Here is a 22,454-nt window from a genome sequence, read left to right as displayed (position 1 = left end):
TGTATCCAATTTACAAATCCTAACAGATGACTTACAGTGGTCATCAAAGACTACTGTTTGTGGCATCATGCTAGGAGTCATTTTTGAGATCTGCACTAGCTAAAATATCAGTAATTGACAGTCAAATGTTTGTCTTTTAGAAAACATTTGCAATGATCCTTGTTCTGTTGACACACAAGGGAAAACTTATTTTTCCCTCCAAAATATGTGTTGGATCTCACATCACTAGATGTTTCACTAGAAATCAGCCAAAATACAAAAGCACTTTAAAAAAATATTTCAGCAATTTACAGACTATACTTAGTACTATGCCACAAAGGCAATAATACAGTGGTTGCTGTGATATAAAAGAAACTCTTAAATTATACTGAAGTAATTTGAGTACACTATGCTTTTTCAAAACTACAATGCCTAACCTTGCTTTACGATGCTGTTCAGGAGCAAAGGCATAAACTGCCTGGAAGTATTGCACAGTGCTGTCAGGTTTGTAACAGAATTCCAGTTTCTCTTTTTGTACAAGTGTACAACTGTATATTGCATACCTTTTGCAAATATGGAGATAAACATTTGGAGAAGTTAATCATTCCATGTAATGAAATAAATTAAATACATCTACAGTATGCTAAAGAAAAAGGGTTTAATTTTTGGGGAATACATAATGCTCTCGTCCAACATAAGTTTCAGCTGACAAATTAGAGGTTTGGAAGAATTGAAATGCTCTAGACTTTTTTTAGGTTTCAATAAATACTGGCAGGTCACTTAAAAAACAGTGGCTCAAGTCCCAGAAAGCGCAGATATATTTCTGTAAGCAGCTGAGAAATCTTTTAGCTGTTAGTGTTCCTCACAAGAGAGTAGTATCCTAGTGTCCTTCTAGAGAAATACAACACAAACATCAATAACAGAGTACTATACTATGTGAGTCCATTCCAGCACTTCTATTCACTTTCTATTGGTAATCTCAGTTGTTGAGCATCCTGAAAAATGTCAAAAATCGGAAGAGTCCATCCAAATGTAACATGTGCCCACATCTGTTCTCAAAAAGAGGTTTTCTAAAGCCCACACCATAAGGGATCATGAGGCAGCAACAGAGAGGGTACACAAAAAAGTGTCTCTGCACTGAAAAACAAGCACTGTGGGCTAGATTCTCAGCAGCACCAAATTGGAAGAACAATGACTGTACTGTCCAGTAGTGGGTCAATGAACACAAGTCTCCTTGCCCTGCCTGCACAAGCCAATTGCCAAATAACATACTATAACATTACTATAAAATATTTTAAGTTTATTACTACTGTACAGTATATGCGATCTTAAAAATATGAAAATATATACAACAGAAATGAGCAATACTGGAGAGAAAGCATTCTTTTTTTAATCAGTATTCACTTACAAATTAAAGTAATTCTTCCATTTTACATACAGTACATAACCATTTTGCATAAAACACTAAATGCTGCTACCTGATCCCTGGTCTACCACATTCAGTAGCTCTCAGTGACACCACAAAAGCATAGAAAATGTTTAGTTATAAAATGTTTTACTCCCAGGCTGTCTATTTTATTTTCTATCCTTTTAAGAAGGTTATTTAATAAAATCCTTTCAATGCATTGGTGTTTCTCCTATATTTGTGTCCATGATGTATTGGGTAATGCTGGAGATAGATAAAATTATATTTCCTTAGCCACTGGTAACACCACAGAGAACAATGAGAAGATGAGAGGTTATCAGCAGTCCAGCACACACAATGTCACAGGAAAGGCACTTTACTGAGTGTTTAGCCAGCAATTTGCATAGGGAAATGTAGCATTTACTGTAAAAAATGTAGGCATTTATAGAATGTTTACAAAATGGCAAACTTGGGCATTGAAGAGAACCTGCCATCATCTTACATTTGAAAAGGGGTTTAAAAAGTTCTAGAAATGCAGTTCAATTTCTTTGTTAAAAATGGGACTTCTCTTTCATACAGGAATACACAGGTGAACATTACAACGTGGTACTGAAGTAATGTTTTTCTTTTTTCTCCTTTGATAAATGAAACACATTTTCACAGTGATCATTTCATGGTCTTTGAAATGTATGAATCAAAATGTAATGTCTACTGTTAGCTTTACTAGAAAGTACCTTTTGCACACAAGTTGTCCTTGGATTTTTTCCCAGAACTTTGTCATCCAATATATTCAAAACAATTCCTAGCCTTTTTACAGAAAAATAAAACACCACATATCTTTGCCAAGAACATAAATCACAACCACACGTGATAATTAAATAAAGTCCTGCCACCAGAAAACCGACGGTAGACATACTGTACATCATCAAACACAAAGGCAGAGGGTTTTAGCCCTGGTGTTCTAGCTAAATTCCACTCTGGGGATGTACAGTACAATACGCTTTTCCTCAAGTTTCCCTTTCATTTAATCAGGGAAGCTCGTTCTAACCTCCCTGACAGAAGTGAGGCTGTTGATGCCCTAATGACAGATGGATTACGCACTTCAGTGGAGGATGAAGGGGGTCCCCTTCTATTTGTAAAGAGCCTTGGATGAAAAATGCAATATTAAACATTACAGCAAAATCTGATGTGGATAAACCTGGAAAAAAACAAATCATTGCTGTTTCATTTGTGAATAAAAGCACCAGATATTGTCTATAAAAATGAGCAAAAGTCAATAGTTACGTTTAGTGGCAGTCATTGAGTTTTTTAAATATCACTAAATAAAATACTTTGACAGCAATGTCTGTCAGTTTAATAATAGACTGTCAGTTTATTATGTTCAGGCAGAAAATAAAATCGAAACAAAACAGCTAGAGGTTTTGCTGTCTGTCATGTTTTCTGCAGGAAAATACGATTAATGTTAATCAGCTTAATGGATGTACCTTCACCATGGCTGTTCAAAATATGCTAGAAGTGCACTTGCTACAAACTGTCATTTTCTCAACAGTATCTTTGTGAATATGAGGTAGTTAAGAGAGAACTTTCTTTTGATGCTTAATAGACAGAGATGTAGAGAGGCACATACTGTATCTGATGTACTGTAAAAGCAAGGAATATCACCTGCTCTCACATCAAAAACCAAGAAGGAATGTCAAATTGTGGTCTCATCACAGTTCCCTTAAGATCTGCAAACTTTGTTAAATGCTTCACATTTAAGACTTAATACACCTAAATTGATCAAAGTTGTCTACACATTTTACATTTTTTACAATGATCTAATTCAAGCTTATTACACATGACAGCAATATAATTGTCATAAAATACAGTATGCTTCCCAGAGACTATTTTTCATAGAAGCCTTTTATTTAGGACAGAGAATACATTTATCAAATATTACACAGTAGATCAGACAAGGCTTTGGTTACTGTATCTCAGCTGCTGAATGAAGAGAACATATGAGCAATGAATAACAAGCTGTACTGTGAAAAGCTGATAAGCTTAAGAGCTATGTATCAACACTGGAGAGAGAAGGGACAGGGATAGGTGCCAGTGTCATTTTGTTCCAGTACAGCATGTTTAATTCCATTGTTCACATTTATTTACGTATCTAACAAAAACAGCAGATTAAGGTTAAATTAGCCTATTGCTCAAATACTCAGTTAACTACAATTAGCAAAGGCCACGCGTCACTGGCGGGGGTTCAGAACCCATGATACCACACCAAACACATCAGTAAGAGGGGGGAAACAAAATGTGCAGATTAAAAATCTGAGCTGGACATTGGAAGCCCAACACCTCTTCACCACTTCATCCAGGTTGCTGAGGAGCCGGAGCCTATCCTGGCAAGCAACGGGCACACCCTGGATGGGAAATCTTCTACCGTCATCCACAATTATCAATTACAAGTTTCATGACTGCAAACTTCAAAGAAATAAAATGTGAAAGGATGTGAATACTTTTACAAGGCACTGTAACACAGGCCTATGTGTTGCAAAAAAGTATAGTTCTGCCTTAGTTTTATGTTATACAGTAAATGCACAACAGAGAAAACAAGAATGGCTGACCTCATATACTGTATGCAATTCAAGATCTCCAAACAGTTACTGAGAATATTAAAAGTTAAAGACGCAGAGAATAGACTTTTAAAGATGTTGCATTTACAGACTGTATAAATAAGTGAAACAACCTTAGTTTGTTCTGCTGAGTTAGATTTATTGAGTTACCGTGTCATTTTTGTTCGAGTCAAAAGTTTGTCTTTTTTCTGCTCAAGTGGGTGCACCAGTCAGAGGTTATTTTCTCACATTCGACACAGCTGGACAACCAGCTCCTCCAGAAAGCGTGGGAAGGTCAGTCACATATCGGCAAGCAAATGTAACACTCCAGTGGAAAACGTTCCACTGGGATACAGAGACAGTACACTTTTTCATAAAACTCACTATTGAACAATATTGAATATTGAATCGAAACCTAACTTACAACTCACTATTCTAGCGCAGCAGAGCAGTCACACGATTGCTTATGTTAGGTATATTGGTACACTACACCATCCCTTCCTTTAAGGTTTATCTTGATAGCTCAAATACGCGTGTCAGGAGATTGACTGGCCCACTCAAGGACACTGACTTTCTTCTTCTTAAGGTACTCGGGTGTGACTCTGGCCTTGTGCTCTGGGACAATGTACTTCTAAAAGGAAGACTTTTGTCCCAGTTGTAGGACTTAGGACAAGTATGCTTAATCAGAAGAAAGCTACTTAAGAGGGCAATAGTGCAACCCTTCAAAGTGTGCTTAGCTCCTGCTATGTAACAAGGCTGCAGCACATGTCAAGATCATCATTTCACTAAATCACTACACTGCGATACAGGAACACTGCTTTGGATAATTACTTCAAATGTTAAATCAGAGAACAAATCAAATTTGTTTTTCTTCATCTGGGATAAACTGAACCCAATAAAAATCTGAATAAAAAATGAATGTTAAATTGTCTGTAAGGGACAGTTTTGGGAACACTAATGTGCAGAAAGTAGGTCTGTCATTTCCTGCTGAAGCCGCTTGTTCATAAACCCTTGATCGATCAACCACAGCAAACAAAAAAATGTTCTGTAGAACTGCATGACACGAGGTAACTGATGATGTGCCGCAGCACTGTCGCTGTTTAATAGCAATTCACTGCGATACGTCATAAAAACTAACACAGATAAATCCAGTCCTTAGGCCATATCCATGCTGTCTTAACTGTGAAAAATTCATCTTCAGAGACATTGTATGCTCCATTAACTGAGAAGTTGATTCAGGATGGTCCCAAAAGTCCCTTTAAATATGTTTCCTTTGACATTCTGCACTGTCAGCACTTTTGGCTTTTAACAAAGTCAATTTGAGGAGCAGTGATCTTGGCACTGTAGAGCTACAAAACAGCAATGGAGCTAAAAAGCACAAAGGAGACTCAAAGGCTACCAAAATCTTCCCTTTAAATGGTAAGACAGCTCTTTAGGTGAGGGCTGGATTGCAATATTCATCCACAATCTAGGATGCAATGTACAAAACTCCTTGATCTTTCTTGTGCAGAAAACTAACAAAATATGTTAGTCATGTTAAAGCAGAGAGAAATGTCATTTCATCCCTCAGTGAAAGTATACAAAATCCCTGAAAAAGGGGAATGACAATATGAATAATATCACGTACATTTTAAAAATAAAAAGAAGCAATCGGCCCAACAGTCTTTCAAAGTGTAAGCTCCCATGATGTTTAAGCTCCATGCAAGAGGAACAGAGGACCATGCCCTGCTTTTTTAATTAAATAGTAGTATTGCATAAATTATTAGGTTTTAAAAATTTAATAAGGGTATGTATGAATCATTTTACATTATTATTGTGGCTCCATCCTTAACTTTCAGTGTCTTACAATTCAGAAATTAATCTGCAAAATGTAGGGCAGCAGCATTATCAAATTAATGTTCTTACCTACAAGCTGATAATACATCTAGGATGTTGACTGCTAAGGTCAAAAGTGAAGAATGACCTTGGAGAAACAAGAAAACTTTGAACTGCTACTCAATTCTGAAGGAACGTAGCTCAACTCTGCATGAACATGATCAACACACTTGGAGGCCATTCAAGGGCCACGTGCTAAGCTGAGATCTGTCTTTTGTTGGCCACAGAACATCAGAGTTGGTGGCATTCACAAATGAATACTGTCTTGCCTTGGAAAGACCTGAAGGTACATCATGATGGGTACTATGTTGTTCACGCCAACCGTTGTGGTGGAAGTGTGATGATGTGGCCAGAAATGTACTTTAACATAAGCATGTCTTTGGTGCAACCTCTCTCCTCGGCATAACACTGAAAAACTTTCTTTAGACAACAGTCTTCCCTTGTTACGAGCCCATCCAGGAGTGAAAATATAACAGCAACACATTGTAACCCACCAAATCATCCCCCAGCACTCTGTCCATAGGCTGATCAGGTCTGTTTATCAGCAGTGCCAGGACTGAGTCAATCTTCAGAGAGCTTATATCCAGTAAACTTAGTGATATTACCATTTTGACAGGATGACACTGTTCATACCAAATATATCACGATTCTGTAACTTCCCCTGTATTTATGTTTACATTTTCTGTGATAGGTATACATTTAAAATGTTTGATTAAATCCTCTACTGAGTGTTTTATGTATTTGCAGCATCAAATGTACTACTTTATGTAATATCTAAAACTACAATTTTTTTCCATTCGTTTTAAAACATTAAGTTGTCTACATTTTACACTGCTTTCAGTCTAAATACAATACATACCAATACATTTCTCATACCACTAGTAGAAAAACACTAAAAATCTGTTTTCAACCATCTGCTGTTGGTTCTAGATATCAACTATTAAGTATTTCCAAATTATATAGTAACAGCTATACGTCATCTGTTTCTTAGCCTTAATAATCAAAATATGTGATTACTATCTAAATATATAAGATAAATCTGTTTAATACACATTTCATTTGAATATATTGTGCATATTGCTTTCTTTGTAAAATGTGCCAGCATTTGTGTTTTCAATATCCGACACACCAACTGTTACTGAAGTTCAGCTGAGGAACTGTTTCATAACCTGGAAGATGCATAGTATCTGGGACTTTCACAAGATAATAAAACAATTTTTATAGGAATGTGACTTTTGAAAACTCCTCTCCCGACTTTTTACTCAAAAAGCAAAAAAGGAGATAACTTTCCGTCTTTAAAGGGCTTTTAAACAGGCAACAGTCCTTTGAGATTAAAAACACAAAAGGTCCCAGTCAATTGCTATGCAACAAAGAAATAAACACTAAAAAGGCATAAGATGTAAAACAGGAACAGTGATTATTTTACATTAGAATTCTTAAATACGATCATGACATTCATGGTTACTAATCACCTCTGGTGTTGTAAAGAACACCATTAATTTAACCCAAGAGATGCTACAATATTCAAGAACCATCTGACCACGACTTACTGATGCAACAACTGTTTGTATGAATTTTAGCTTTGGGTCAATGCTATTGCCGAAAAACGGTCTGAAGCTGAACTTCGGCCTGGCCGAAAGAAGGAGAAAATTTTGGGGAAGTCTTGAAACTAAACAATGTACACTTCATATTTGTGTGCTGCTCTTGTGAGAATGAATCCGGGTGCTGTAGAAGCCTGGTACCTGCGTGCCACAAGGTCTCTGAACACATGGTAGAGGACTACGTCTTTCCAAGAAGAGAACTGGAGACACAGGGAAATGGCTGCATGAAACTCAAAACCTAGAAGTGTGCTATTGGTTTCCTCTCATTCCATCTGCAAATGAGGAAACAGAGACAAATGTCGTGGGATTACCATTGACGTGGGACATATAAATACTGCTCATAAGGAGCTCTTCAATATTACTACTAAACCTGACTGTGGAAGGTACTGGAGTAGCAGCTATTGCAAACAATTTCCTCCCAGAATAACACTCACGAATACATACCATAAAAAGGGCAAACAAGTCAACTTCTGTTGCATATTCAAAGGACAGAGCAAAAAATACCAGAACATCATAAAACACAATAATAGCTGATGAAGAATTTCCCACAACATTTGAAAGTACTGCTTTTGGAGTTTGACTAATGATATGGTAGTCACCGTACCCCACAAAATATCATGTGTGTAATGCTCTGTACTTTAAGTGTTCATTTTGCAACACCATTCATGCTTTCAAAGCACATTTACAACTCATCATCATGTCTACACTACACCTCACTATTGAGAAATCTATTCGTTATGCTCTCAGTAAAAGATGTTCATCATTATTAACCATAATTATTTTAAAAAAATATTTACAAATAGTGTTTTAATAAAAACATTTCTGTTCTCTTAAAAAGAATATCACTAGATGTCTGAAGAGCTGCTCATAATAATGCAATATATGCACATATTAATACATCCTTTAATGCAACATATGCACATATGAATATATCAGTTAATAAACTGTAACTTATGCTTCTATTTAAGAAATTGATGAGGCAACAATTAATCTGTGCTGATTTTTAATTGAAAAGCACCTAGCATTGTTTAATAAAGTCTGGTTTAATAGGCAATAATGGGGAAAACAACACTAAAAACTAAGGAATATGAAATTTCCATATTTATGTGTGGGCCACCTGCAGCGATTTCATTGATTAAATTAGCATTTGTCTTAAAATCCCCAACTTATTTTCATATGGCCCTTCACCATTTGGCACAATTTGATTTAATTTCCATTTCCAGAAGAGACAAACAGCAGCTCTCTGTTACTCTGTAACAACATATATTTGACAACCATCTGTGATTTACTGTGATAATAGAGGCACTTCAGGGGAAAAGAAAAATGGTTTGATCAGCTTCTTCACATTACATCTAGATTCCACAAAGCTGACTCCTGAGATTTATGGATTTGCAATGTAAAGGTAAAGCATATTTATTATAAATAGATTCTGTAAGAAGCATCTACAGTTAGCAAATTCCTTTTCTTCTAACCATCAAAGACAAGATAACATACCAGCTAACAGCACATCTGAAGCCTTGTCCTCACCCATTTTACCAGCACCTGTAATAAGTAGGAGTATTGTACTTTTTTTCTTAACTTATCAAAAAAGCTCAAATCCTTTTGCTTAATAATAAACATCTCATTTAATAATATTGCCTTGTAAAACTGTACGGTTCTATTAAACAATTCAATTTAGAAGGAAAGTTATTTATTATAAAATGGGTTGTCTGACTTTTCATAAGCTCATGTGAATGTTTGTTTTATCGAAGCAAGATTACAAGGGCCCCAGATTGCAAATTCATAAGTATAAAAGCACTGGTAAAGTCTGGCAATGGACTTCATTGGAAGGAGTGAATCATGAACCCGAGAACACAGATGGATATGTGCATTTAAAACTCCAGGGGATGTGGGAGTGTGGAACAAGCTGCCCAACCTTGTTGTTGAAACAGATACCCAGGTGTCTTTCAAGAAACAGCAGGATGAGATCCTTGGATCGCCTAGCTAGTAGAAACTGAATGATCTAGATGGGCTGAATGTCCTCCTCCCGTTTGTAACGATGTTCCAATTTTAGATTAGCTAGCAGTGGAGTGTTAGAGTGTTGAATTAGCAGACAGCTCAGTTTTGTTTCCAGTTTATTTCCAGTATGTAGAACTGCAAACTCCTGGTTGCTACTCTACCTAGGTTTATTTTCGTATGTGCAGTACTGTATTTCATCAGGACAACAGTATGGTCCTTTTCTTTATTATACCAACTTTATATGAAGTCTGGACCCCCATGGACTTTGAATCATCACCGGTGATTAATTCACATAAAAAAAGTCTCCTGAGTCTTACTGAACTTCCACAGTACTCTGTGCAGCTGGTAGTAATCAACACAGCAAAGCACATTTTGGCACATTTAATCATAGGTCAGCACTAAAACCAAACAGTACCATCAGTAAACCCATAATGTTACTACAAATTACAAATCGAATGCATTTTTGTCACTGTATAAATATCGTTAGCAGGCAAAGCCAGTAATGGTAGTCTATACATTTTCAAGCTGCAAATTACAATAAAGAAAGTAATATTGTTAATGTAACCCGTTCTTATATTATTTAAACATGGCACAGAAAGTCAAGAAAAGTTAGCAAAACTAAAAAAAAAATCACTACAGTAAGTAAAACAGAGCAGAGCAATAAGACAGCTTTCTTACTAACATGCCCGACTGTCAATACTAGAGACAGATAAGTAATCATTTTTCCAAAACAACATTGCACTGGCTTAGTGCTGAATAGCAGTAACACCCAAGGTCTGTACCCTTCTCTGCTAGGAAAATGTATCCAGTCTGCTGAGCACAGCAATCTCCAGTAGCATGCCCATGACCTGGCACAAGTTTCCCCACTCGTGATCCAAGCATACTTGTGCAATGTTAACAGGCTGGGAATCTTACAACTGGCGTCCTCGTCTCTGGTCACAGCGGTCAAAGCCCAGAGTGGACAAGGTTTTGGGAGGTCGCTTTAAACCTGCCCACTTGCAGCCCAGGAAGTTGTGAAAGGAGTGAACTGCAACAGGTGAAACAGCAGCTCAGGTGGAAAAAGAACAAAGAGGACCGGGCAGCCCTTGAAGGGTGGTGATGATTACGCCTACTCAAGAGTGTACAGTGCTCTACTCAGAACACTGCTTGCTTGTCTCCTGTGTGACACAACACATCCCAATCTCTGGGGCTGCTTAATCTCTCTAAAAAGATGTGTGGAGCCACACCTGTGTGTGCTGCCTCTGCCCTCTTTACAAATGGAGCAACAGGCAAGCTGTGTTTAAACAAGACAACAATATACAGCTCATGGTATCTGAATGAGGTACAGTAGATGCTGTAAATTCTGAACAGGAAATGATACGGTTTGAATTGTGTATGCTCCGGCCTTCTAATTCAGACGCAAAATTCAATAAAGACAGTGCAGGACACCTATTATTTCCTTATAAATGTCTAACACAGGTCTTACTTCAGTGTTGCTTTTATTCTTTTTATTTTTATTTATTTCACAAAATGTAAATATTTATCCTACAGTATTGGAATCCACATTTAACATCTGGTACTGAAGCACTAAATATGAAATATTAGTTAACTAATATTTCATTCGTTATTAAACTAAGTTTAATTGATGTTTTATATCTGATAATGAGTATTTTCCACAATATCTCATACAGACATCAACCAAAAACCTTAAGAGTAAACAAAGTACAGAAGTGAACAAGGTCAAAAACTAAAACCCTCAACAAACTGTAGGAAAGACCTGCAGCCAAATGAATGCATGAAATTACAGAATTACAACATGATTTACAGTAAACTGAAAACACACCTAAACCGGTTAAATGTTAAAAAAAAAATTCAAAGTAATATAAAAACACTGGTCGCAGAGGATTCAAAACTCCCCTGACAAGTGACAAGAAAAAAAAAATCAGGGATTAATGTAATTGGAGCTTTTCCTAGCTCTTAAAGTATTACTTGTTTACAAAATAATATTGCAATACAACGTTGGGAATAATGACAACAATGTTGGGAATAAACAATTGGTAACTAAATTCGCTCCACCCTCTCCGGCTTGGCCACCTATTAGGTAAAAGGTCACTTCCTTCAAATGCTGAGCCTTCTGGGATCATATTTCAACCTAAGACACAAAGCCTATAATGAAGAACCAGAATAAAGAGCAGCTGATAAGCAGCTTTTGCCTGTAACCAACTCAACAAAGAGAGAGGGAACCAGTCGCAGTACACGGCAGGAAGCTACAGTAAGACTGCCGGCCATGCCTGAGCAAAAGTCAGAAGCTGGAACAGGTCTGTTCACATCACAGAGTATTGCGAAGAGCAACACCTGACCCAGGTCAGAAAATACAATTCAATATGAAGTGTTACTCCAAAGGCTCTTGTACAACTTTAGTGTTGGAAATGTTGTGCTTTCTTAAATATTCTGACATTCCTTTTATCTGTGAAACCTGTATTATACCTGAGGCATCCCCTGGGGTTTTGCCGTCTCTGTTTTTTGGACGGATTACTTCAGCTCAAAGAGAAAAACTGTTTAACTGTGAAACTGGTTAAGCCTGCAGGTTTTTTTGCCGTGTAATCATTAAATCATCTTTTCATAACGGTCAAGCCTAATTGTCTTACTTAAGAGAGAAGTATGCAAAACCATATGATGAGACTGCAGTTTTTAATATGCAACATGGTTATAAATGTTTAACTCTAGACACCAATTAAAACACATTGTTTGTGGTCAATGATGTTAAGATTATTTTTTAAATGTTATCAGCATCCATTTTTGGGGTCAATGAAACAAAAAAGTAAGGTTTGTTTGTTTTTTGCAAATCAATTTAGTTGTGATACTGCAAACATTAAACCAATTTCCAGTTGCAATTGAGTAGCCCAGATATCTTGAGCAGATTTTCACCAGAACTCTCAAAGTAGAAGTTTACTTAAACAGCTCATTCTTACTTCTCTGATGTATCGAAACAAAGTTATCCAAGTAAGACGAGAGTAATGTACTTTTCTCTGGAAAATGTAACCTTATGATTTTCAGTACCACAGTATACCAGTGAAAGCACAATGGAACAGGTTGAAGGTGAAAAACAGGCAAAGAAAGAAAATCAGCTATGATGGGTTCCTTCTTGATGAGCCTCCAAAACACTTCTGTACCTGCACTCTAAGGTTAGTGCGTTATTTGGCTCAGCAATGCTGTTTTTTAAAAGATATCTAGATCTCCAACATATAAAAGGTCTATAGTACTAAAGACAGGTAATACATTACCATAAAAATGAAAGCTGCCTAGGAGAAAAGAGATTCCTGCAATGTTAAGTAGTTCAGATCTGGTTTAGAAATACCCAGAGAAGAAAGATCCAGAGAGGAGCCTTGGAAGACCTCAATTTAAAATAATGAAGGGTTAACTAAGGAGGAAAAATTGCCAACAATATCACAAGAATTGATGCATATCCAGTGGAAAGCTAGAGTTAGTATTAAGTTCCTGAAACAGACAACATTACAGGGGCTGAAGTAAGGTGGAAGGAGGAGTGGTCTTCTTCTCTACAGTCTTAAAAGGTTTAAGATTTTTCAAGCATAAAAGCATTGACCCACAGTAGTGGCTGTTTTGAGCAGTAATAAATGTGCATGCTGGCACTGGAGGTGCTGTAGTATATCAAAAGAGGTGGAAGATGGAGAACCTCTTACTTCTCACTTCAAATTGTAGCCATCAAGGTGTAAATTTAATTAGAGAGCCACTGAGAAAGAGATGAGTCACTGTGCTCAGAATGCACTAAGCTAACTAAGACCACTGTGCAGTATGTTGAAGAGTAGAGGCGGAGGACGTAACAGGTCACATCTAGGCAATGGCATTCCTGCTGTGCATGGAAGACAAATAGACAGAGCCTTGCCTTTTAACTATCCTTCCAAGCTGCAGCTTGCAGCTTCACACACAAAAGAACAAAATGGTGGGATGGTGTGGTGTGCTAACCGGTCAGGTTGTTTGCCTTAAACTGCAGCGTGGTGAAAGTACAGCCTTAAGACTGCTTGACAATTTCAGAAACAGAAAAATGGCAAATCATTAATAAGCATTCATATGAAATTTGAATCAGAAAATAACTGAGATCAAATGTAAGTCGGAGGAACTAAGAGAAATCCTCACTGCATTCAGCCACATCCTGTTCAGATTGTTTTTCTCCAGTCATCACAACCCCTTTTAGACGAGGAGAGGTTAGTGTGAGGATACCAACTTCCCTCTCCCAGCTGGTACTATCCCAACAGGAAAAACACTGTTGCGTATCTCCTCACTCCTGCTGTCCTTACATAACAGTTTTGGGATGTTGTTGTTTTCATGCAATTTAGCTTCCTGCCTAATCTTTACCTGCATCTAGAACGTTTCTGGCTTTTCATTGACTTCCCACCCCTGTGTCATGCTTTAATCAAGAGCCATCGCCTTCACCACTCCTGGAGGTCTGGAACACCGCACAACTTAGGATGAGTCCAGATTTTAAACTGTCTGCCCCAGAGAGAGGATCCAATATTACAGTTGTCAAGTCCTGCCGAGGCTCCCAGAAAACCTCCTCACGAGTTGCTGGTTTTACTCAACTGAAATTTTTACAGATCACTCCTAGGAGCTTACGAATTACTCCATCCGGGTTCATGCCATCATGACAAGGCAGGCCTTCCACTCTAAAAAACAATCTCGTACTTCGTAAACTTTTCTTGAGACGCTTTTATCAGAGCACGGAAGTTCAAGAACAAAAAAAAAACGCTCCCACGCACAAAGTTTTTCTGTTAAAAAATGAAACGGCTGAACATCTTTTTATCTTCTTTCTCTTTTATCTCCCACTCCAATTATGTAAAATAAAACAACCCACACAAAAGGTGGATTCAAACTTGTTTAAATTAAAATCTCTAATTGTTTCATTTGTAATACTAGTTTAATAGCCTAAATGCTGCACAGGAAGAGCAACACAAAAAATGCACACAGTACAGCCAGTCCACTTTCTACCTTTTCATCTCCTTAACATGATCACGGAACACACACTCATTTCAAGCTCTTATAAATCAATTTTCTTATTAACTCAAAGAGAAAGGCAGCTTTCCATATCAAAATAAAATTGGCACAAACCTTTACAAAGACTATATACAAGCATTTAAAATGAATTCTGAAAAAGACGTTTTACATAAATAGTAAACTACCTGCCACAGCTAAATCAGGTGTTTCCAAAAAAAGGCATGCTCATTTTTAGCAAACACAGACCAGCAGATTGTCTTAATCACCCCGTTACGACCCCAAGTGTCTAGGGGAAAAGGGGTGTAACATTTAGGATAATTCTTTTGGAAACAGAGGGGTTTTGGTGAGGGACTAGGAAGCGTGATAAGGGTAAGGAACTAGAGTGGTGCCAAAGAAAAGAAAATAACAAACAAAATGGAGCTGGCTAGGACAGTGAGGGAAAGCTAATCTGACTACAAAAGAAAACCCGAAACACACGGTCTTCGGCGTCTTCAACACCCTAGCTAACCTGCACTGACTACCCAAAACCATACAAGACAAATGGCACTCACCCGTACTAAACTAGCGTACTAATACAAAATCAACTAAGTGTGTAAGTGTACCCAACAACCTAAACTAACCTTATATACAAAAGTTCACACAAAAACACAAGTGAACCAGGAAGACAAATAAGGGAATAAATAAGAGTAATAAATAGGAGCAGGGTACAAAAAGAACACAAAAGTTGAACATGTAACACTGGGGCAAGGTAATGACAAAACAAGGATGAACACACAAGCAAACGAAAGTACAAAGAAATTAACGTAAATCCAACAAAACAACAAAGCCGAAGCTATACGAAATTACACACACACAAAGCAAAACAAACCAACAAACGAAGCCGAAGCAATAGCCAGGAGCGAAGCGAAGCGATAACCAAAACCTTTTCAAATGAAAGGCCTCTTCTTTCTGAAAGCCTCCATGTTATATGCTGAATAAGATGTGTTCTGATTGGCTGAGGCTAATTAATGATGACATCATACTGAAACAGTGGAGTGATGGTGGGCCAATGGGGAAGGGAGAATAATCAAGGGTCAGCAGTGTGGAACATAACAGAAAAACACAAACAGAACACACACTGGGACGTAACACACCCCATCATAAAAACTGCTTTAAATTTGTTAACCCCAATAATCCTCATTTGGAACAACAAAACCAGAAATTATATTTTAAAGTTTGAAAATTCTGAGTAACTTAGTACTGCCTGCTGGAATTTTGCAATAAATGCATCTCAATTTAAAAAAAAAAACACCATAATCTCAGTCTTGCTAGTTTGTCTCCTTAAGTGGCCTGTTTTGGTCTATGGACCCTAGTTCTCTTTCAAGTTTCCTCTCTCAGGGAAGAAAACTGCACAGTCCTCTTGCTTCCTCGTTGCTCTTCACTTGGCTCTACTCATAAAACTCATTAAACCTCTGACTCTTCGCTGTCCATCTTCATTAGACACTAAATACTGCAAATGCTTGTCACACTGTAAGCACGCTGCACTTACCAGACTGAACACAGCAGTCTAGTGAGTGAATCCAGGAGCAAGAGGAGACAAGCAGGTAACAGGGGGAGAAGACAGGCAGAGTTTCAGTGAAGCACTGTCTGCAGTCATAACGGTATCAAACCAAGTTCAAGCCGAGAAGATGTGCTGCTGAGGCAACAAAGAGAAACACAGGGTGCGAAACACAGGAGATCTTACAGGAGTAATCCGAGAACAAAGTCAGAGAAACAAGTCAACTGAAACCAGGAGATCTGAACAAGCATGTAAAGGAAGCCATGACTCATGACAAGCACTTAGACTACATGGAGAGGCTGATCTTAGGTACTGTAATGGCAACAGGTTAGTACAATATTGAACTACATGCAGGTGGTAGTGACTTTTGACCCCATCTTGTTGTTACGACAACTGATGATCTGACTGATTGAGAAGGGGCTTGATCAGGTGTGCTAAGTAGCATTTGTATGAGAGTGAGTATGACACACTCTACTGTACATCTACTCATCAAGTCTTCACTCTTTGTCTTCATTATTACTAGGAACTAGAGCATTCATTTAACTGTCATCCAGTTCTTAATCTTCCCTAGTCACTATTCACTTTGACAAAATAAGGCTCTAGAGTACATAATTAAACTTGACTTTTAAATTAATCAAATAAAGGACAATATCTAATACAATTAATAAGCAACGCTAAATAGAAAAAGATCCATTCTTTATCACAAATTATTAATATGCAAATACTATATACAGTGTTTGACATGAACAGGCACCTAGTATGATACATCTCATTCAACAATTTAACTATAAAAGACTGTTACAATAAATTCTAAAGTCCACCATATCACCATATCGAAAGAATCACCCTGTGCCTTTTGTTTAACAATTAAATGTGTGACACTCAAGACTTGGAAAGTCCAATCAGGCACTTCATTTTGAGAGTCAATGTTCTGTGTGGCCTGCTCCAACTGCTGGAGGTTTGTAGATGACATTTGCAATGTCAATCTATGTGCTACAGGTATTATTAACCACATAATAATATGCAACAAAATGTTCAGACATGTCTACTCTCTCATATAATCGCTCTAGCGATGTGTAAATTATATAACACCTTCGACATCCCAGTCAGTAGTAGTGTGTTCTAAACATTCAATTTATATGCATTGCAAATTGTTTGAATCGTTAATTAAGCGTTTAGAAATTGCTAGGTCAATCAATATTCATTCCTACAAACATTAATGTAAACCTCACAACTTCTCTAGACATATGAAAAAAGATACCTCTGTGAGCTTTTAAACACATTTGGACAAACATTAATCAGAGATGATAAGATTATTTTTTTCCATTTGGGATCTACAAAATGCAAAGTCATCAACCCTTACTGCTTTTTGCCACCCCCAAAAAAGCTTTCTTTTGGTAAACTACTGAGAAACTGAATATTTGCATAAACAGCCTACACTTGTCCATCATACTGTAACTATGTCAGGTGCACCTGGACTTAAGCAGCAGCCTGTCTTGTTAAAACATGCCTTTACATGTTATCACACTAAGCACAGGATTGTTATCTGAGTTGTTACTGATTGTTACCCCAGTCTCACGAGGACTAATAGTCTTGTTTCTCACCAATAACTTGTCTGGGTTTGTCCTATCCCAGCTCCTTGCAACTTGGCAACAGATTTTCAATAACCTTCTGTGTTCCTCACAAAGGCTTTGTGATCTTCACCACAAACACTGTACTTCACAATGGTCTTCTGCCATATGTCCAAACTCTGCACAGTACATGTCCACGAAGATACGGGCTACAAGTACATGCTGATTTAAGAAAACAAAACTCTACCAAATACATTAATGAAAAATAAACTGTCATTCTAACCCATGCAAAGCAAAACCAGCATGCCCCAAAGTATACATTAAAGTGCAAGTATAAGTCACTTACTGGGTCTTTTATTGGGTACTCAATTAAGTCTGGAGCCCTCAAAGAAATTTTAAGATTATATATAATATTTACTTAATACAATGCATTTATATTTGTTCACTCAATCTACTTATAGTAATTAAAGCCTTTTAGTTTTTTTTTGAGCAGATAAAAACATCACTGCAGCTCATTTAATTTCCGAAGTTTACAAATTAAAGGATTTCAACTGCTGGATTTCAACTACTGAAGGAACTGTAGGAAAAAAAAAAAGAATTTACTAAACACTGTCAGTACTGCAATATTTGCATAGGCCAATTTAAAGATTTTTTAACTCTAAATGACATTCATTTATCCATCCATTATCATTGAGCTACATATCCTGATCAGGGACTCTGCACATGGCTGCCTGTTCTGAGCTCTTTGAGAGCACAACATCCTGCATCTGTGCTGCCAGGAGCCAACTAGAGATCTATGGAAATGCACAGGAAACATGCAAACAACATGCAGAGAGAATGTCACAGAACGTCACCACGACTGAACCCAGGACTGGGAGAAATCGGTTTCGAAAGAGGTCACAATATTTAAGTGACCCAAAAAGAATATCTGACTGTTCGGCCGCCTCTTGTCTGCCAGCAAACCAGTGCATGCAAAGGTTTTCACGTTCGTTCATCCCACACTCCCAATGCACACACCCACCCCCACTTCTGGAGGAGCGTTTGTGAGCGTCATGATTTAATAAACTGCTAAAGGTCATCTGCCAGCCATCACATCACGAAAGCAAATGAAAAACTGCTTTTGCTTAGACGAAAGGGTTTCCATTATATACAAGACCCAGGTTTATTAAATTCAGAAACAGCTCTCTGCAGCCTTCCCCATCTTAACTGTCTAAGGAGAGACAATCAGGGCTCCCCCAGTGACAATAAACTACAGGGTTTTCTCCTCTGATATTGGGGCTGACGAGAGGCACTGCTTTAGTATCTTAGCCTTAGTTTTCATAAATGGTCTTGTATAGCAGATGCTGCTCAAAACTGTTGATAAAGATCATTTCATACTCCATGGTGAAGGGGTTATCACACTGAAAAGCAGGAAGAAAATAAGACGGCTGCACGGTTAGCAACTGTATATATGGGGAGATTATTTTTTTCTCGCAGAAGCTCCGTGTTATTCAGGTCAGTGAAGCCATAAAACAAACGTCTGTTACTCGACAGGAAGACAGCTGTTCTGCCTTTTCTCTGAACTCATTCAGCCTGTTACACAGAGAACCTCGTCAAAGTGAAGAGAACGCAGTTTTTGAGTTTGGAAATACATTCTCTGTCAGCGTGTTTCTGATAACAAAAGAGCGAAAAGCGAATCTGTGCCTTTAGTGGATTGAGAAATCAGGACTACCTCAGTTTAATGTTTCATTTTGCACAACTGAACTCCAACATGGAGTGCAACACGGGCTGAAAAAACTCCAGTCACATTTTAAAAAATGTTTTGTTTTTAAAGATTTACTTACAAGAGCATATCTCCCAATGGCACAGCGATGTATTTTCAATCTTCTGTTGTACACATTCATCACAGGTAGTTTGATTTGAGCAAATACCTGAAAGAAAGCAAACAATAAGACATTTTGTCCACAAAGAACTGTCTTGATTTAGTGTGGGTGAAATCTTTAAGAAAACGTCTAGTACAAAAAGTGTCGAGGTGTTTAGCCAGGACACTGGGGTTCAGTCAGCTATAGAATGATTCAATCTGGTCTTCTACATGTCCCCTTTAAAACCAGTGAAGCACATTCTCACTTCTTCACCTGATCTGCTGAGCAGTGGGACTGCTGCTGCATCACAGCTGCTGTGCTGTGTGCAACAGTGGGTATTTCACTTCAGAGGTGGTTAAAGTGGATTCTTTCCATTACTGTAGGTAAAGCTTTGTGAGACTGTAATTTGTGTAAATGTAACATTTTCACAGTTGCACAAGCGAATTTTTATTTAAGCCAGAGTGTTATGCTCTAAAACCCAGGCTACAACCTTCATGACCGGCACGTCGTGTAAACCTGTGCTCTTCCTAGGCCAACAGGCTCTCTTTATCTGTGGGAAATAAGACCACTCCTGACAAGTGCACCAACCCTTCACAATATACACTGTAGTCAAGGGTGAACACGCTTGTCCTGTCGCAAAGGTTACCTTGCGTGGACTTTGAAAAGGAAGCCTTGACTTCTGAATATATTAGGCTAAATAATAAATGGTTTGTGTTCAGACTTCAAGAGCACCTTTTGCGACTATGACAGGAGAGAACACTTTTTGTTTTTAAAACGGCACAAGGACTACAAACGATGGACTTTAGTTACACTTGATATGCAACTTGAATATCATTACACATCATGATTTCCACACACAAAAACAAGCAGAACGCTTTGCAATCTTTTCTCAACACAAGGCCAACTCAGACAAAGGACTCTTTATTCTAATCATTTGTTCGCAGTCTACAATCTCATTAGACACAATCATGGGAACAGCACACGCATATCAACTGAGGTTTAAGCATTGTTTCCACTGGCTCATCCACCTTAAAGAAACAAAACATTTTCGGGAAGCGTTCAAAATGGGAAAAACGCTCCAAACTAAGACAATCAAACAAATATTGTTTCAGAAAAACATTGAAACAAATGCTGCAGTCACAAAACATCATTTAAGTCACTGAATTTGTGATATTTTTACTATTTTAATCATCTCAGGAATGTCTTTCGCTACTGCTGGAGACTTGAGGAACATCAGCTGTTCCCCAGAAACAGCAGCTCAAAATGCAGGCCTCTGTACCAGACCTTTTTATGGACTGGTAATGTACAATTAAAAGAGCATGTTGATTCTCTTCACCATGAGGCACAATTCTTATGACTTTGATGATTTAATGCCACTGATATAAATAATGTCAAGCCGCTACCACAGAAAACGCTAAGTAATCACGCCAAAACTCATACCTTGCCCTTCAAAGTAAAATTGTCATGTTACCGCTAGTGGTGGAAATTAATAAATCGCTGTTTAGTAACTTTACCACTGAGACACGTTCAACGTGATGGGCAGACATGCGGGAATAGAAACTGTGTCATTTCGAAGATTTGATACGTGCAATTCAAAAGCTAAACTCTGCATTGCCGCTTTTCTTTCAGCGGTAAAAGGGGACATGTTACGACCAGACAGAGGCGACCCGCGGCCGCAGCCAAGCCGCCTCTTCCTGCCAACCCTGCCCTCGCAGTTTCTCGGCTGAGCGAGAGAAATCGGTCACCCTGCGCTACCCTGGTCCTGCTGCCAGCTCGGGCTGCGCGCAGTGCGCTCGTCTGCGTCACTCCGTCTCGCTCCGGCCGAGGAAAGAATTAGCGCTGGCCACGCGCGCAGCGCAAACTCCAGACCAGGCGCGCTGCATTGTCGTCAGGGCACTTAATTTAAAGAGGTTTATAACGCACTACAGGACATTATCATCATCCCGAAGATGTACTGTACCATGAGCTGACACATACCTCTGCTTTACTTGCTAATCGGAGTCTACTTCCCAGATATACACCCCATTTAGAGGACAACACGCAGTAACATTTAATTTTAAATTGGTTATCAAAAAAGCAAACAAACGTTTAAGTTGTCACAGACCAATCATTCTAGTACATCGCCCTTTTTCAAGATACAACTCAACTCTTTTTTAAACCACTGACTATAATAAGACGAAGTTCTTATATATGAAATGAGAATATAAACTTACCGGTCTGTCAGTGTATCTACAGTCTACTTTTCTACCTTCGATACACTTAACCAAGTTACTACTTGCGAAAAATGTAACTCAATACTTTACCTGAAGCTCCTGTAATTCCCAACAGGACAAGAGATAATGCGATGGACAGTAATCTTCTGTGCATTTTTGCGTTATCTTACAGTGACTGGACAGAAAACCTGAATATAATGTTTAAAAAGTGAGACGTTGATTTCTGTTTCTGCTGTATACGGGTTTCTGTGGCTATACTTCCTGCTTGCAGGTCATGTGGCACTTTTTACTGACTCATTGCAGAGGGAGGAGACGAGCATTGAGCCTGCAGTGCCTTTAACCTGTTCCGTACCAGGAGCGTGATGGAGCTGTTGCGTCGTGTGCTGGAGGATTCAACAGAAGCGTAAAATACATAGTGGGTATTTAGTCTGCGATTATTTTAAAAGAGAATACATATTTCTTTATTTCATTATAGAATTGCCGCCCTGTAGCTAGATCTGAGAAGACAAGCGAGGCTAGGCCTGGGCAGTACTGGAATGGGAGAGTTTTAGGAACACCGGGCTCCTGCAGCTTCTGCAGGACGTAGTGTTGATGGTCCAGTAGGTGGCGCTCCTCCCACTGGCTCATAGTTTTCAAACCAATGTTTTAGGATCCTTCGGGAGAAACCACACACATGAGAAATTTACTATTAACTGTTATTTCAGTTTGTTTCGGGCCTTGTGCAATTTTGCCTTTACATAAATATGGTAATGAGCTTTACAGTAACCCCACAAACGAAAAAAAGAGTAAGTTCTAGTGGTGCTATTTTTTCTTTCTAGAGCTTTATAAGTGGTCTAAGCTAAACATTTTTG

General features: G+C 38.2%; 1 protein-coding gene across 3 annotated transcripts in view; it reads right to left on the bottom strand.

Moving 5' to 3' along the window:
• The window catches only part of cd164 (CD164 molecule, sialomucin), a 32,870-nt gene extending 10,987 nt beyond the window's left edge, over positions 1–21,883 (bottom strand). Inside the window, exons 1-2 of one of the 3 annotated variants that reach the window (XM_015356167.2) lie at positions 21,694–21,883; positions 19,373–19,459 (exon numbers count right to left, since the gene is read on the bottom strand). In XM_015356167.2, the coding sequence (XP_015211653.1) occupies positions 19,373–19,459; positions 21,694–21,757 (151 nt within the window). In that variant the 5' untranslated portion in view covers positions 21,758–21,883. The other 2 variants (XM_015356176.2, XM_015356181.2) reach the window with 2 other exon arrangements.
• Positions 21,884–22,454: the final 571 nt, after the last annotated feature.

This window comes from Lepisosteus oculatus, chromosome 2 (genome assembly GCF_040954835.1).
Source record: "Lepisosteus oculatus isolate fLepOcu1 chromosome 2, fLepOcu1.hap2, whole genome shotgun sequence".
In the NCBI taxonomy this organism is placed as follows: Eukaryota; Metazoa; Chordata; class Actinopteri; order Semionotiformes; family Lepisosteidae; genus Lepisosteus; species Lepisosteus oculatus.
Note: the sequence above shows the minus strand (reverse complement) of the source record. Positions and strands in the feature narration are given on the sequence as shown.